We start from the raw sequence: 15,407 nt of genomic DNA on the forward strand, positions 1-15,407 counted from the left end.
CCGTTTTTGTACTCCACTAAAGTAGATACACATGTATATACGCAATTTTATGGGTATACTTATATGAGTATACAGAGTACCAAATCCGTCAGGGTTATGTACCCCCCGGTGAGAACATGCCCAAATGTGTAAGCTTAAACTGTCAGTTGCAGACACGCACAGATGTGGAGAAAGCTCTCCTGTGAGATGTCCCCGCTCCACCTAACCAAATGTGTCCCACGTTTAATCCAAAGATATAGAAATAAGTAGACACATCCGAATTAGCAAAAACAGGAATCTTTATTGTGGGGTGAGGCTTCACCAAAATGTGTATGTATAAATTCTCCATCTTGGCAGCAGAATAACCCCCTTCTCCCGTTTCTTTACACATATCTCCTATTAAGCATAGTTTAAAATTCCCTCGAAAATATGAAGTTAATATGCCTTAGCTTTACCCCTTGTATCTTCCATATTGACAAAACAACGTCAAAAAAATGATAAGAAAGCTGCTTAGCACATTACTCATTACGGGAATAGTCGGATGCACTAATTTGTCCTCTCAAAATGATCCAAAGGAATTACAAAGCCTGTTCGACAGGGATTCCTTCAGGATAGACATCGAAAATAGGGAGGAGTGCTCCCTTAAATATGACACGATGAAGACGCATTTCAGGCACGTGTACTTTGTTCAATGTAGGGGGAATGCCAAAAGTGTACGACTAAATTTGGTGGGTGAGTCACAAAAGAGGGGTGCACATCAGAGGGGAGAACCAAACCAGCAGCGCAGTGCGGGGAGAAAAAATCAAGTTGCCTTCTTCAATCGGCGCGGAAAAAAAATAACCAGCGATAACATAATCCTCCAGTATGGAAATAACAGAAAAGTAATTTACAAGGTTTGCCAAATGGAGGACCCTCCCCAATGCACCTTCATTTATGTCATCATTTCTTTCCATTTCGATGTAAGGGGCCTGAGAGAGTTGCTCCTAAGTAATTTTACTACGGAAGAAAAGGAAGGAGCCAAATTAAACATCCTCCACCCAGACAATGTAAAAGTGGGGAATATAAATGAATACCTCCTTCAGCACTTCCTCCTCGATATCAAAAAAGTAACCCACTTTTACGAAATTAGCGTTAACGTGACGAATGACGGTCATCCATTGTATCTGTACGCTTCATCTCACACGTCCAACTTTGTCTACCTTGATAGAAATTTGCGCAATCTCTTAAAAGAGGAAAACTACCAATACGAAACCTACTTCTATAAATTTAGATGTGCGGATAACTCCCAACTATTTGCGGCCACTAGCGACACCAACAAGGCGAACTTCTTCGTGTACAGACTGGGCATTACATGCATAGGAGGTAATGAAGTTAACAAAGTTAACGAATCTAGCAACGATGGAAGAAGCCACTTCAGTTCCCCCTTCGATGTAAGCGTTGCAGATCCCACGTTTATTATGCCTCCATTTCGCATGGATGAATTCAAGTATGATGTGTTCACCCCTGATAACAACTTTTGGCTTCGCATTAACTCCCCAAATGTGTGTCACCCCGACGGTAATATCTCCCTAAATGACAAAAGAGTGATAACTCAGTACAACCTGGTAACGTTGAATGAGCACATGGACGAACTGTTCTATGATGACTGCATAGAGCAGTGGCAACTCCTGCAGAAAAGCAGTGCCGTTCAGCAGGATGAAAACTGCTCGGACGTGAAAAAGAGACAAGATTATTTGATCTTCGGAAATGTGCACGACGAGGACGCATCCAACTGTCGAAGGCAGTGCAAAACAGACCTGTTTGGCGAAGGGATACACCTGGAAAGCTCTTCCTGGCAAAATATCTTCTCATCAAAGAGGCAAATAAAATTTCGCAACCATCAAGAAATAAACAAAGTTATATTCCCCACGAAAAGGGTCTTCATACTCAAGTATACAAGCGAACCGGAGAAGCATGCCAATGTTGAAGCTAAAAGGATGCGCGATAAAACGAAGGTGCTATACTACTTTTTTTACATACACAGAATTCCAACCAATATTATAGCGAACAGTTTCGCATTTATTGCCTTCCTAAAAAATGCAAATTGTGCCCCAAATAATATTTGCCACCTGGAAAACGATGGACAGCCATCCTACATCCAAGTTGTATTTAAAAAAAAAAAAAATAAACATTTGAGTTACTTAAGCACAAACCTGCTACTAACCCAGAAGAATGCAAACTGGAGTCACTACACTGACAAAAGGGAAAACCTCCAATTATTCATAAACAATGAAAATATTTCCGACAATATTAAGTACCCAATAAACGAAATAGGGAAGAAGGAGAAAAAAATTAACATAAAAATAGTCGACCAAAATAATAATCTTCTTTACAACAACGATTTGATTATTATAAGGAAAAATGTATTTTATAAAATTGCCTTACAATTTCTTTCTTACTTTTCTTATGCTTATATTATTTTTTGTTTCTGTCTACACACAGCAACCGTTTTAACATCCATTCAATTTGTACAAGTATTGACACTTTTGAATATAAAGTATGACGCCTTTCCCCCCCTGTATAATTACTTCCTAAAAAAATTGCATCCACTTTCTTTCATTTCGCACGTCTTTGATGTTAAGGTGTACAGAAAAAATGTGGCTAATCAGTATGCAAATGCGCAACTGCTCAGGTGGAACTCAGCTACAGGGCCGCATAGCACAAATGGAGATCATAACTTGGAGGGTGTTCACAACACAAGGGAAAATAATTTTGTGCAGCCTCAAAAAGGACATTACTATGGGGGAAATTTCTCTCACGAAAGACATACTAACAGGGGGAACCTCCGCGGGAACGCAAACAAGATGACTGATAGCAGCATCAAAGGTGACCATCTCCAAAAGGATAACCATTACGACATGGAAAAAGAAACCCTAATTAATGAGACACCCTCGAAGGAACCTTCTCCCCACAGTAAAAGCAAAAAAGATGCAGATGCAATGAAAAAAAAATACCTTAAGAAGGAATCAATGACTAACCAGCGCAATCAAAAATGGGAAGATGAAATTATGCTTTTGCATACCTTAGTTAGCACCCTTTTGAATATCATCATCCTTCTTCTTTTATTCACATTCCTCCATTTTGTATATGGAAAATATATACAAAGGAAGAGCATAGTAGAAATGACTTCTATGCCATTTTTCTGCCTCCCTAATTTTGTCCCCCTCGTATATGACCTATTTTTATTTCCTGTCATTTTTATCACATCTAATATAGTACTTCATGACAGTGGTTATCAAGTCAAGGTTTATTTTCTCCACATTGACATTTGTGTGCTTAAATTTGTGAGCGTAGTGTTGCTCTTTTGTTATGTCTTGTCTTATGTCCTCTTTTCTTTGCGTGTTGTCCTATCCGTTAAAGGGAGCAGCACCTATTGTTGTTATTTTCAAACGTTCATTCCACTGTCTATTAGCAGAATTCGTGGTATTGTAACAAAGCCACTCCCCTTTCGATTTCTTTTTAATGGCCCCACTGGGATTTATCTACCATCACGCCTTACACTGCTTAACAGTGCAGCACGGGGAACGTCCCACCCAAGTTATGCTCTCACAAACCAGCACGTGAAGGGAACAACGCAAACGCACAAAGAAGAAATACACCCATTTTTCTATTCTCTATCAGCCTGTGGGGTAAGCGAAGCCAAAAGATTCCTCAAGAAAAATGCCTCCTTGAAGCGAATTATTCGCAATTACGTAGACAAACAGAGAGGAAAGTATAAACGAATCGGTTTGTCGCATCACCAACCTTTGCTACAAGACATAGAATTGTCAGTACCCACAGGAAGTGATACCCCCAAAAAAGGGTCTAGAAAACACATTTCTAGTAAAAGGCATTTTCCCAAGAAAGGCAATTCGCCAAGCGGTATCATCACCCCGAGTGACGATCAAAAAGGTGATGCCTATGATGATAATAACGATGGTGATTGTGGTGATAGCTCCCTCGCGAGGAATACCATAAATAACCCACTTCGGGAAAGGAACCTAGCTAAAGTTTTTACGAACGCGTTTTGCATACTCGACCGACACATTAGCGAACATCAATTGGGAGATCCCCCATTTGACAGCGACAGTTCCTACCCAGCTAGCGAAAAATACCAAGCGCAGTTTTCAGCACTGAGGGAAAATGAACCCCTTATTATACATATTAATAAATACATTTGTAAATTTCTTCGCGTGCAAAATCAAGAACATGGGGTGAACCATCAAATAGGAGCATCTACACAAATTAAGATTCATCATAAGGGGGAAGATAAAAAATGCAACCAGGGAAAATTAACGGAAAATTTCCCAACCGTGTGCTTAACCGAGTGCATAAGAAGATTGCACCATTTTAACGCACTCTCTAATCGGTGCAAATATAAAATATCGTATGCCGAAGCGGTGCAGCAAGACGCATGGAGGAACAAGCTTCTCCGCGTGACGATCAGCCGGGCATCCCTAAGCCGTAGAATCCGCCACAGCAACGGCACCAGTGAGAGGGACCCCAATTTGCATTTACTAACCCACCAGGAGGACACACACATTGGCTACCTCTACGACAAAGTGTCCCTTTTTAAGAAAACCTTCTTCGTCAAAAAGGCTGTGAAACTTAAACATGTATACATTCTACTCTCTCAGAAAAGGGATATACAACTTTTTGTAAATAACGAGCAAGTTTGTGATGACGCTCTGCAGATCTACTCACTTACAAATAATTGTTCCAACGGAAACGCTTCTCATTTTTTTTGCGTACGATTAATAACGGCCATCTGCATAACAGCTGTGAATCTTTCAATTCGGAAAGATGTCCGTTTCGCCCTCTTTTCGCTATCTCTCTTTTTCTTCGCCCTATTTGTATACAATTTGTTTTCAATTTTGAAACGATGGGGCGGAGCGGAATCGTGGGAAGCACCGGGGGAATACCAAAAGGGGGAGACATGTAATGACAGAAGGAAAGCAACAGAATCTTTCACCCACGGTGGAAAATTGTCTAGTGGGAAGCTTCACCTAAGAATCGACAATGATGATGAAAACGATGATCAGAACGATGTTGATAATGCTGAACGTAATTTGTCACCTTTCAAATCCACCCAACAGGGCAGATACAATGAATGGCTGAAGGAAGATATGCTAACTTACGAAACGAGATACCCTGAATTAGTGCTAAGTGTGATTCTTTTTTTTCTTCTCCTTTCTAATATGTTCCCTCGAAAGGGGGAGTACTCACAATTGTTCGGCCTTCTCTTGTCCCTGTTAACCACTTCTCTTTGTGTAAACCCACGGAAAGTAAAAAATGCCTTCCACAAAATAATAACACATGCTAAACATTTTGTAGCGGCGAAATGGCACTCTGCTTATCTTAAAATATATGGAATATACTTCCTCCATGCTGTAGAACAATTGTGTGATTACTTCATACGATGGATAGTAACCATTCATTGTAAGAATAAAGACTGTGACTTACCAACCGGAGGGAGTACCACAAGGAAGACAAGCTACGCAAATATTTGCTCATATTTTAGGGATAAATTTCTTCCTAACTACAATGGAGTGACTTTTAAAAATCTGAGAGCAGACAAAATAGAAATTCATCATCAAGAAAAAGACATCGATTATAAATATGAAACGTTAACGTTAGACGATAATTGTAAAAGCGTCCTTAAATATGAGTTGCGAAAAAATTTGTACCTCATCGGAAAAATGGATCTCACTAAATTGCAAAAGGAGGGACTATCCAATGTGCCCATCTATGTACATAATGATGGGAAGAAAAATAAAAACTATTACATATGCTCCATCGATGTCGTAGATGAGGAAAATCGTTATTCCAGAAAATCCCTCTCGTTGTACATAAAAAGGAAAGATACCAAGAGGAAGAAAATCCTCCTACACAGCAGCAGAAAGGGCGACCTTCTCTGGACTAGCAAAATTACGCAGGAAAGGAAGCCACCCTTGGATTACATTCCAACATATGGCAAATTGCCAAGCGAGGATGGACCTGCCCATGGGGGGAATGCAGACATTCCGACCAATAAGACAAACTACCCGCACATTATTAAATCGAACTGTGCGCGCCAAAGAGGCGAACGCATTAAAGCCGACAAGTACTCCTACACAGTGCTGGGCAAAGATGGACTAACCATCGGAAGCCTCTTCATTAAGCCAAACAGGACGTACAAAATACAACCCGTGTTTAAGGAAAAGCACCTAAAATGTAACCAATCAGCACATGCGAAAAAAGCAAAGTCTCCAAATTTGAGCCTCGATAATTCTGCACAGTTCGCGAATTCCTACCCACGCGATCGCTTTGATAGGGAAACATTTCCTAAATGTGACAAAAATGGGAATTCCCATATTGGTTGCGCGAAGTGGGAGGAATTGTCAAACGGAGGGGATGACTATCCTTCTAGTGATTCCCAACCAAGTGGTGAAGATAGCCACAGAAAGGGGAACAGCATGGCAAACCTTAGCACAGATCCACATATACGTTCCCGAAAAAAAGGAAGAACATTTAAGGAGGACGAAATGTTCCGACAATTTCGCGTCACATGCGAGGACATAGGAACGCTAACTGTGCCGCACGACATCAATTATGTAGACACATTTGAGGACATAAAAGTGGAGAATGAATATGGAGAATCGTTTTGTCTAAATTTGAGTAGGAATTGCATTACCTTCATAAAAAAAGAAAGAATTGTTATTTTGAGTCACCCCTGTTTTTACAAAAATGAAACATATTACGTTTATCTGAGAGGAGGTGGACAAAAGTGCCTTTCCGATTACTTAACCGAGGGAATTTACGTGCAAAGTTCCCCAAATGGAGAGATCATTTTAACCTCGTTTAGGCAGAACAAAAAAATGAATTCTGTCCAAAGCAGAAATGAACAGACAAACACAGACATAACGGATGGCGAAGAGGAAAATTTCTCCTGCAGAAGTAGAACACTCCTCGATGATCAAATCCATATGTACAAAATAAGTGACCATAAAAAAAAAAAAAAATTTTTTTTTGTTAAAGTGAATAAAAAGAGTAACACTTTCTACGCGCAGAGTTACGTCAGAAGGAAATGTAAAAATGCACTGGACTTTGCATTTATGAAAAAATTCTTCTGTAGGAAGTATCATCAGCAACAGGAACAACCGATAGATCATTTCCTCGAGGAAATAAATGAGGCAGATTTTGTCCCCATTCAGTTGTTATACAAGCTTAAGACAAGAACCGATGTTACTGCTGCGAAATGTTTGCAGAATTACTTTATCGAGTGCTTAAATGAATCTCCAATTTTATGCAAAGGGGATGACCAAAATGGAGATGTGTCTGATGTGCCTTACGAACTGTTGACCGCATCCGAGGGGGGAGCCACAAAAGGGAAGAAAAAAACATATTGGGGAGGATCTATTGGGAAATGTTTCGGGAAAAATAAAAACTGGCTTTCCTTTTGGAGAAAATCCCCCCTTTTCAGCGGCACAGGAGGTAGCACCACTACAGGTCGCGTGAGAAGTACCTCAAACAATCTCACAAATGGGACACTCCAAAAGGGGAATCCTAAAAATGACAAAAGAACAATTCATATACAGGATGGACGCGCACACCAAAGCGGAAACCACAGCTGGAAGGAAGACCTCCTACACATGTGCAAAAAACACCTCATCCGAAGCAAAAAAACGAAAGGAGAAATTCTTTACAGATATGCCCCAAATTATGAAGATCTCATAAAGACATATATTACACACATTAAAATTTACGAAAGTAAGTACAATTATTTGAAGCATAATAAAGGCAACATAAAGGTGCTAGCGGATATTCTACTCGAGTTGCTAAGCTTTCCCTACATACTAGACGTGTTTCAAAGGTACAACATTGTAGATAAGAAAGAAGGGGAAAACTCACACCATTACGGAAACAACATAAGCTTTAATATTTACAGTATATATGAGAAGTGCTCATTAAATAAGAAACACACAGTTTGCAAAATTGTCAACTATTTGGAGGAACTCGCAGCGTATAAAATAATTTACATTATTACCTTCTACAAGGGGAAGCTGAACTATCTCCAATTGTTGGACAAGATGAGCGTCGACCATAGCGTTTGCGAGGTTCAGAGAAACATCGATCGGATGTTTTACCACAGGTTTAGCTTCTCCAGGAGAAGAATGGGAAAGACGCGGGCTAGACACGACCGTCCCACGAGCAGTAGCACCGCAAGCAGCACCCACAACAGTAGTAGCGACCTAGAATGCAGCCGCTCCCAACCAACAAACGATAGGTGGACGCCGGGAAATGGTAAAACGATGAAAGACCCACCAAATCAAAGGACTCACGAAAAGACACTCCACGAAGTAATACTAGAAAGGTACATCAGACGGAGAAAATCCTTTGCTAGAAAATTTTACGAAATAAAAAAAAGCATACGCGAAATTGCAAAAAAGTACAGGCAGGAGGAACAAGGAACAAAGAAAATCCTTTTTTATTTCCCATTTTTTATTCACAAAAAAGAAATAATAAAAATGAAAAAAAATGTAGAACAACAAATATACGAATGGAATGCATGTCTCACGAATTTTTTTTCCAATTTTTTAAATCATTCTTTAACGAAGACTCACATATGCCATTATAATTTGCGCATATTAAACAAGCACATCTTGAATAGCATAAAACATTCCATGTTTGCCAAGCATACAAATGCTAAGCTTCATTTTTCGAATTTTAATTTTGTGCATGTTGTTATTTCCCTTTCATTTCTTAACCCAGAAAAGGCCATTTTACTTTCCCCCACCTTTTTCTACATGAAATATTCACCATCTAAACCAATTTTTGTTCTCTGCAATCAGGATGATATTGGCAGCTTGTTAGGGGAGGACGGTGGAAGGGTTCACAAGAAGCGAGGAGACTCGTCAAAGTGGGAAGAATCATCATATGGGGGGAGTTCACCAGAGGGAGAAAACCCATCCGAGGGGACAAGCTCATTGGGAGAAGACGAATTGAGAGGAATACAAAATCAAAATTGGGAGCGAAAAAAGACACGCCGCGAAAAAGGCAAACGGTGCAATGTTCCGCGGGGAAAAAAAAATGCACTCCCCAAGGAAAAAGAAATATGTCTCGAAAAAGAAAAACCAAAAGAGCACACATTACTTCCATGCTATCTAGAAATTGTGAACGACAATCTCCTTATATATCTTTATGATAACTATGATAATAAGCTATGCTGGAAGCTCGAGCGGGGGAATTACTCCCTGGAGACACGGGAAATGTCATACAGGGAGGGAGAAAAGGAAGCAAAGTATGCAACGGGGGTAAGGAAGAGAAGGGGAAGATCTACAAAAAGTAACAACGGAGAATCCTTTGTGCGAATATTACATCCATCTGAAGAGGGACACTCAAATTGCGGCACGTCAGATAAGGAACAAAGTGAAGTTGTATACTCAGTCATTAGTACCGACGAAAATGAAGACTCGCCAATTTCATCACTTTTCAAGAAGAAAAAAAAAGATACGTCAAAGTACACACGATTGGAACACAAAAATGAAAGCAGTCAAATTAGGGGGAACTTCCCAACAGATGAAAAAAACTGCTTTGTAAAATGTGTGCGTCTGTTCTCGAACTGCTTCAGTAACTTAAAGGACAGTTTGGGTAAAAACCTTTGTCTCTTCTTTGCATGTTACGAGGGGGAAGAGAATAAACTTCCCAATGACAGTGCGGATTACATCAAGTTGATAGTAAAAATTAACCCGGCTGCCGTCCCGCAGCTAAGCAGCACCCTAACTATAAATGACCATGCGTGGGGGAAGCTAACGGAAAGGAATAAGATTCTAATTCGAGAAAGGGTTGCAGAGGTTTGTCTGGATGTCGCGCAAATATTTCCCCCCGGGGGAGGGGGACCACCCGAAATGGATCCGAATTTAGTCCCATCAGACGAAATGTTCACCCATCCCACAAAGGATCAACGCGGTTACTCGAATATCCCACGTGATAGCATCAAAGTGGAGGAATTTGCCCAACCTGAAGGAGTTCACTCCCAAGATGGAACGATAAACGGAGAGACCCCCTTGAGTAGCACACACATAAGCGAAAAAGAGTTTACGCACGAGGAATGGCACGAACTACACCTATATACTTTCAGCTTCTACAAAAATAAATTATCTGAACTGATAACAAATTATACAAAGTCGATCGGAGTGGAAGCAAGCAATTCGCCTGAGAACCACGAAAACGCTTACCACGACGTACGTTTAGACATAATCGAAAAGAGAAACTCAATAAATGAGGCGTGGAGGTATGACCAAGTAAGGGAAGAAACGGAAAAGGAATATGACGGAAGGGAAGAAGAGCAAAGGAACATTTCTTACCTGCTGAAAGGCATAGAAAAAATGAGAAGCACAACATTTATAAGGAAAAAATTTATGGAAGATTCAGCAAAAACTACACACAAAGAATTAATATTTTACGACAAAAATCAACAGCTATTTTGTAAATACGTAGGAGATATGAAAAATAAATTTTACAATGGCCATGGCAAATTATATGACAAATTTAACAGCTTAATTTATGATGGGGAATGGCTCAACGCACAAAAACACGGAAAGGGGAAATTACTATTCAAGTATTTTAACATTTGGTACTTGTATGAAGGACAATTCTCAAATGACGAAATTGTAGACAAGGGAATCATCTCCCTGATCGATAAGGAATATGTGAAAAGGATACAGTCCGATAAAATTAACAAACTGTGTCCCCTACTCATTAAAGTAAATTTCGGAAAATATAAATGGCATAAAACTGCTAAAGGGGAGATAGAACAAAACCCACAATTTGAAAAGGAACTCATCAAACAGATAGAAAAAACTGCTATGCAAAATTACACCCCTAATAATAATGTAGATTTCTGGCCAAAAGAAATTACAGATATTTACTTCCCCTATTTGAAGAAATGGAACATCTACTCCTTCTACTGCTCATGCAACATTGAAAATATCAAAGGCAAGAAGGAAATCTTCGAGTCCAATGAAAACAATTTTAAGAATTTAATTGGATATCCTTCCTTCGAGCTTCGCAATGGCAAGAACAATCTCGATTTGGATGAGCAGGCAGCCAGTGAAGGAACCCCAGGGGAGGATTCCCCCAAGCAGACAGTTGCAAAGCACCCCCCGCAGGAGTACATTCTGTACAAGCGAGACAGAACGAACGTCCTGCACGAGGAATTCTTCGAGTACATGAAAAAAAAAAACGAGCAGAAGCTATACTATCCGTTACTGAGCAAAACGGTTGGCTTAGCCAAAATTATTTACGCAGACAAGAGTGAGTACATCGGGCCGATCAATAGCAGGGGGCAGCCAAACACCAACGAGCAATTCCCCCAGGCCATTTTTAACAACGACGATTTCTTCTACGAAGGAGAAATGAAAAATTTTCTGCCGCACGGATATGGTATATTCAAGAATAAAAAGGATGGAAGAAATACCTACTTGGGATTTTGGAAAAATGGACACAGAGAAGGAAATGGCAGTCTCCATTTGGGAAACAAAAAATATATAGTTCAGGCAAACTTTACAAAAGATAAGCTCCATAGTAACATTAACATATTCATAAGGGATGAAAAGATATGCAAAATGTACATATCAAATGTAAGCACAAATAGCCGGAAAATAAAAATATTTTTCCGAAATGGCTACATTTTTTATGGCCATTTTTCAGAAAATTATCAGCGAAATGGGATAGGCATCCTCATAGACAGCAACAACAAAATTCTATATCATGGATATTACAAAAATGACGTGATCGATAAATTCTGCTACATCCTACGACATAAGGATAACACTATATATTGTGGGAACCTCCATCAAGGGATGAAAAAAGGGTTTGGGAAATTATATTACGAAGAAAAACTACACTTTGATGACGAAAATGAATTCAATTTAAGTTTATCAAATGCCAAAATTTTAGCAAGAAAATTGGAGTCATACGATGGTATTGATATCAATTCAGATATCCCCTTAAATTTCTCTCTCGATTCTAACCATGTCATTTATGTTGGCTATTGGGATGAAAATAATTTCTCCCATTTCGGCTCATGTAATTTGAGGAATGGCATTTATAAAGGGGACATAAAGGATTCCAAAAAAGATGGCTTCGGAATCTACATATACAAAAATAAAAAATCTTATAAAAATAAAAATAGATATGTTCTGTCCTATTTTAAGAAAGACAAAATTAGCACCATGGGGAAATACTACAGTGAATATGATAAACTGAAAGTACACTCATTCCACAAAGAACAAATTAAACGCAAAAAATCAGCTTACGATAAATGCTTCACTAAGGGAAAAATCAAATATGACGTCTTAAAAACTGACAAACTGTACATAAATCAGGAGATCGACTATTATATTACCGTTCCTCTTGCAGACATACTATCAGCCATTATGGACGAGGTTTTGGATAAATCCACCAGCTTTGTTCATTACTTGTATCGCCCCTTTCGATTCGATTTGAATTATTTCTTGAAGAAGTGACCCCCAGGGAGGTGGCCACACGGCATAATATCTTTATGTCCGCTATGCAGCTGAGCCACTTCTTCCCTTTTTCTTTTTTTGCTTTATTTTGTCCCCTCAATGTTATAACCACGTCTTTGTCATAATCAGCCCCATCGCGGAGATCAGTTTGTTCTGAATCAGATCACTCATCTGCACATTGGCAAATACAAAAAAATTGCTCAAAAGGCATATATTATAATTTTCTTTTTTTAGTGCACATCATAACTGCTACATAAGCACGTGTCTCCTTTTTATTATATATATATTTTTTTTTGTCTTTGTCATACTCCAGTTGGACATTAACACATCACATAAAAAAAGAAACGTCGTTTCGGCTTCCCTTAAGAATACACGTTCGTGCGTAGGTGAGCGGCAACTTCGTTAATTTTTTCAATTTTAAAATGACCCTTTTGAAAAAAATGGCAACAATGCTAACAATGGTAACAATGGTTACCGAGGTAGAGAATTCAAAATGGGCTGAAGCAAATGTGGGTTAAGGGAAAAATGGGGAAAATAAAAAAATAAAATGCAGGATTTGCGAAGGAAGGCACGAAAGAATGAAACAAACGATGTGGGAACATTTCACGTGCACCCCTAACTCCGCGTCCTTCATTTAATTCATTTTCTGATGCGCCAATTCGCATTTTACATTGCGGGGGAAAAAAATCAGCATATAATATGCTACTTTTAAAAAATTACATAAAAAAGGGGGGGAAAAGTGGATTGAAAAAAAAAAAGGGGTAAATCCTTAAGGCTGGTTGGATAGCTAGCTATCCACCCTTGGGGCAGAGGAATTTGCTATTTCTGCATTCTACAGAAATACACGTGTGTACGCGAGCATCCGCGCGTATGCACAGGTCTACGCTCCTGCGCATGTTCGCGCTCCTTCGTACACACTTGTACATTCCATTGAGGGCACCAATTTGACCCCTCCTTCACTTCGCATTCGATATGCTTTGCCAGTTGTTCAACATAATTTTCTGTGCACAAAGGAGAGCTTCCCTCACAATATCTCTGTCCTTCGTTGCAATTAAAATCATGACGTTTTCCTTTATTCTAAATTTTTGACAAATTTTCTTCCCATTCGGGTAGAGCCTGGCGAATTCGCCAATGTCAAAACAAGCCACTGCCACAGTCACTCCGTCTACTTCCTCCTTCAGTTCCATGGAGTCACTCTTCTGTGCTATATTATGTGCATAGCTTTTTATTATGTCTGCTAATTGTTGTATAGCTTTAAATTCATCTCTTTCGAACTGCATGACATTTTCGAGCCAAAATTTTTCGGTGTGCAAAACGGACCATTTTAGCTTTCCCTTTGAAAGTTCGTGGCAGTATCGTTCGAAGTTGCTGCGAAAAGGGGGAGGAGAAGCATAAAAGGGGGGTTTATATTTACAACAGGGGCTTTGCTATTTTTGTGTCCACACGGTAGCCCGCTTTTCATTTGACGGAGGCCACTCAACTGGGTAAAAAATTTGCCTAAAGCGGTCCACAGGTGTAACCGTTTGCCCACATATATTCACGCGCCTATGTTGATGCGTATTGTACACACATGTGCAGCAAAAACTGAGGGAATAACCCACCTGTAATTTTTAACCCGCTGGTCCAGCTTGTGCAGAAGCTGAACTATAGTGTCATAAATATCGTTATCCCTCCACTTATCATACTGTAGCACAGTCAAGGTTTGAATTATATTATTGTCGACAATAATTTCAAAGCAATCATCCATGTGCATAATATTTTTTATAATGTTGAGTGAAACTCGCAAAATCTTTTCCACTCGGCATTTTTTAAATAAATTAATTACAACAGAAATTATGTTGTTTTTATATAATTTTTTAATAAAGTTATCTTTAAATGTAAGTAGCCAAACGCAGAAAACAGATTTGTATTGCTTATTGGCATTATTATTACTTAAGTCTAAATTTTTATTAATTATTGTCAGAAACTGCTCCAACTCGTATATATCCTTTCTGTAATTATCTATTTTTAGTATGTTTATATATATGTCCATTTTCCCTTCCTCTGATACGTTAAAAAAATCAATTTTTAAAATAAAGTCTTTAATTTCCGTCTCTGAGAAGTAATTATTATTACTGTTGTAGCAAAAGCTACCCGACAAAAGGAAAGAACTCTTGTCTGCTATGTACGTGTCATTATGCGTACACAATTTCATCAAATAGGAGTATACACTTTTGTCATTTAATATGCTTAAAATGTAGCTATAAGAACTTCCATCATTTCTTATAATTTCATAAAATATGGTTAATACGTACTGAATTAAATGAACATTAAAATCTGTTTGCAAACAATTGAACAATACTGTCACAACTGTGTTATTCTCCTTAAAATAATCGAACTTTTCTTTTTTGTTAAATGCGTGAAATTTTTTTAACAACTCTACATCCTCCGAAGACAAAATGTTTATCTCTTCATATTTGTCATAACAGGGCATCTTATTTAGGATGGAATCGTGTAGTATCTGCGGAGGTAGCGGGGGTGCAACAATGACTATGTTGGCTCATGCTCATTGAACAGTTAGGCACATATGTTCTCCCCTGCACACTGTGCGACCGGGATTTCTCCCCATGTCCATCGTTATGTTCTTATACGCGCTGCATCAGAAACCCTCGTGTGGGTTGCATAGCCGTTGTAGGTCAGCTCATGTACACGTTGCTACACATCAGTTTAGGCTCACATGTGGGTAAAACAACAGATATGCCTCTCCATGCGTACACGGGGGGGACGGCGTTATAACAACAGCGCTATGCTCATTCCCGTCGGCGCCGCTCCTTACCTGGCTTTTCTGCTCGGATTCCACAATTTTGGAAATGACGCTAATTCCACTATCACCTGCCATGGTTTTTACATTTAAAATATATC

The 15,407-nt window shown here is 39.1% G+C and overlaps 2 protein-coding genes across 2 annotated transcripts; one reads left to right on the forward strand and one right to left on the reverse strand.

Annotated features, from left to right (window-relative positions):
• Nucleotides 1-473: 473 nt before the first annotated feature.
• On the forward strand, nt 474-12,506 carry PCOAH_00037870 (Uncharacterized protein; the record flags this gene model as incomplete). Its single annotated transcript, XM_020060578.1, has 1 exon — nt 474-12,506. The coding sequence occupies one exon, from the start codon at nt 474-476 to the stop codon at nt 12,504-12,506; it is 12,033 nt and encodes a 4,010-aa protein (XP_019917093.1).
• Nucleotides 12,507-13,462: 956 nt separating this feature from the next.
• PCOAH_00037880 (V-type H+-transporting ATPase 54 kDa subunit) lies at nt 13,463-15,384 on the reverse strand (the record flags this gene model as incomplete). The annotated part of the gene is made up of 3 exons (XM_020060579.1): nt 13,463-13,874; nt 14,108-15,006; nt 15,322-15,384. The coding sequence occupies 3 exons, from the start codon at nt 15,382-15,384 to the stop codon at nt 13,463-13,465; spliced, it is 1,374 nt and encodes a 457-aa protein (XP_019916646.1).
• Between the last annotated feature and the right edge of the window lie 23 nt (nt 15,385-15,407).

Source organism: Plasmodium coatneyi, chromosome 12 (assembly GCF_001680005.1).
Source record: "Plasmodium coatneyi strain Hackeri chromosome 12, complete sequence".
NCBI classification, from domain to species: Eukaryota; Apicomplexa; class Aconoidasida; order Haemosporida; family Plasmodiidae; genus Plasmodium; species Plasmodium coatneyi.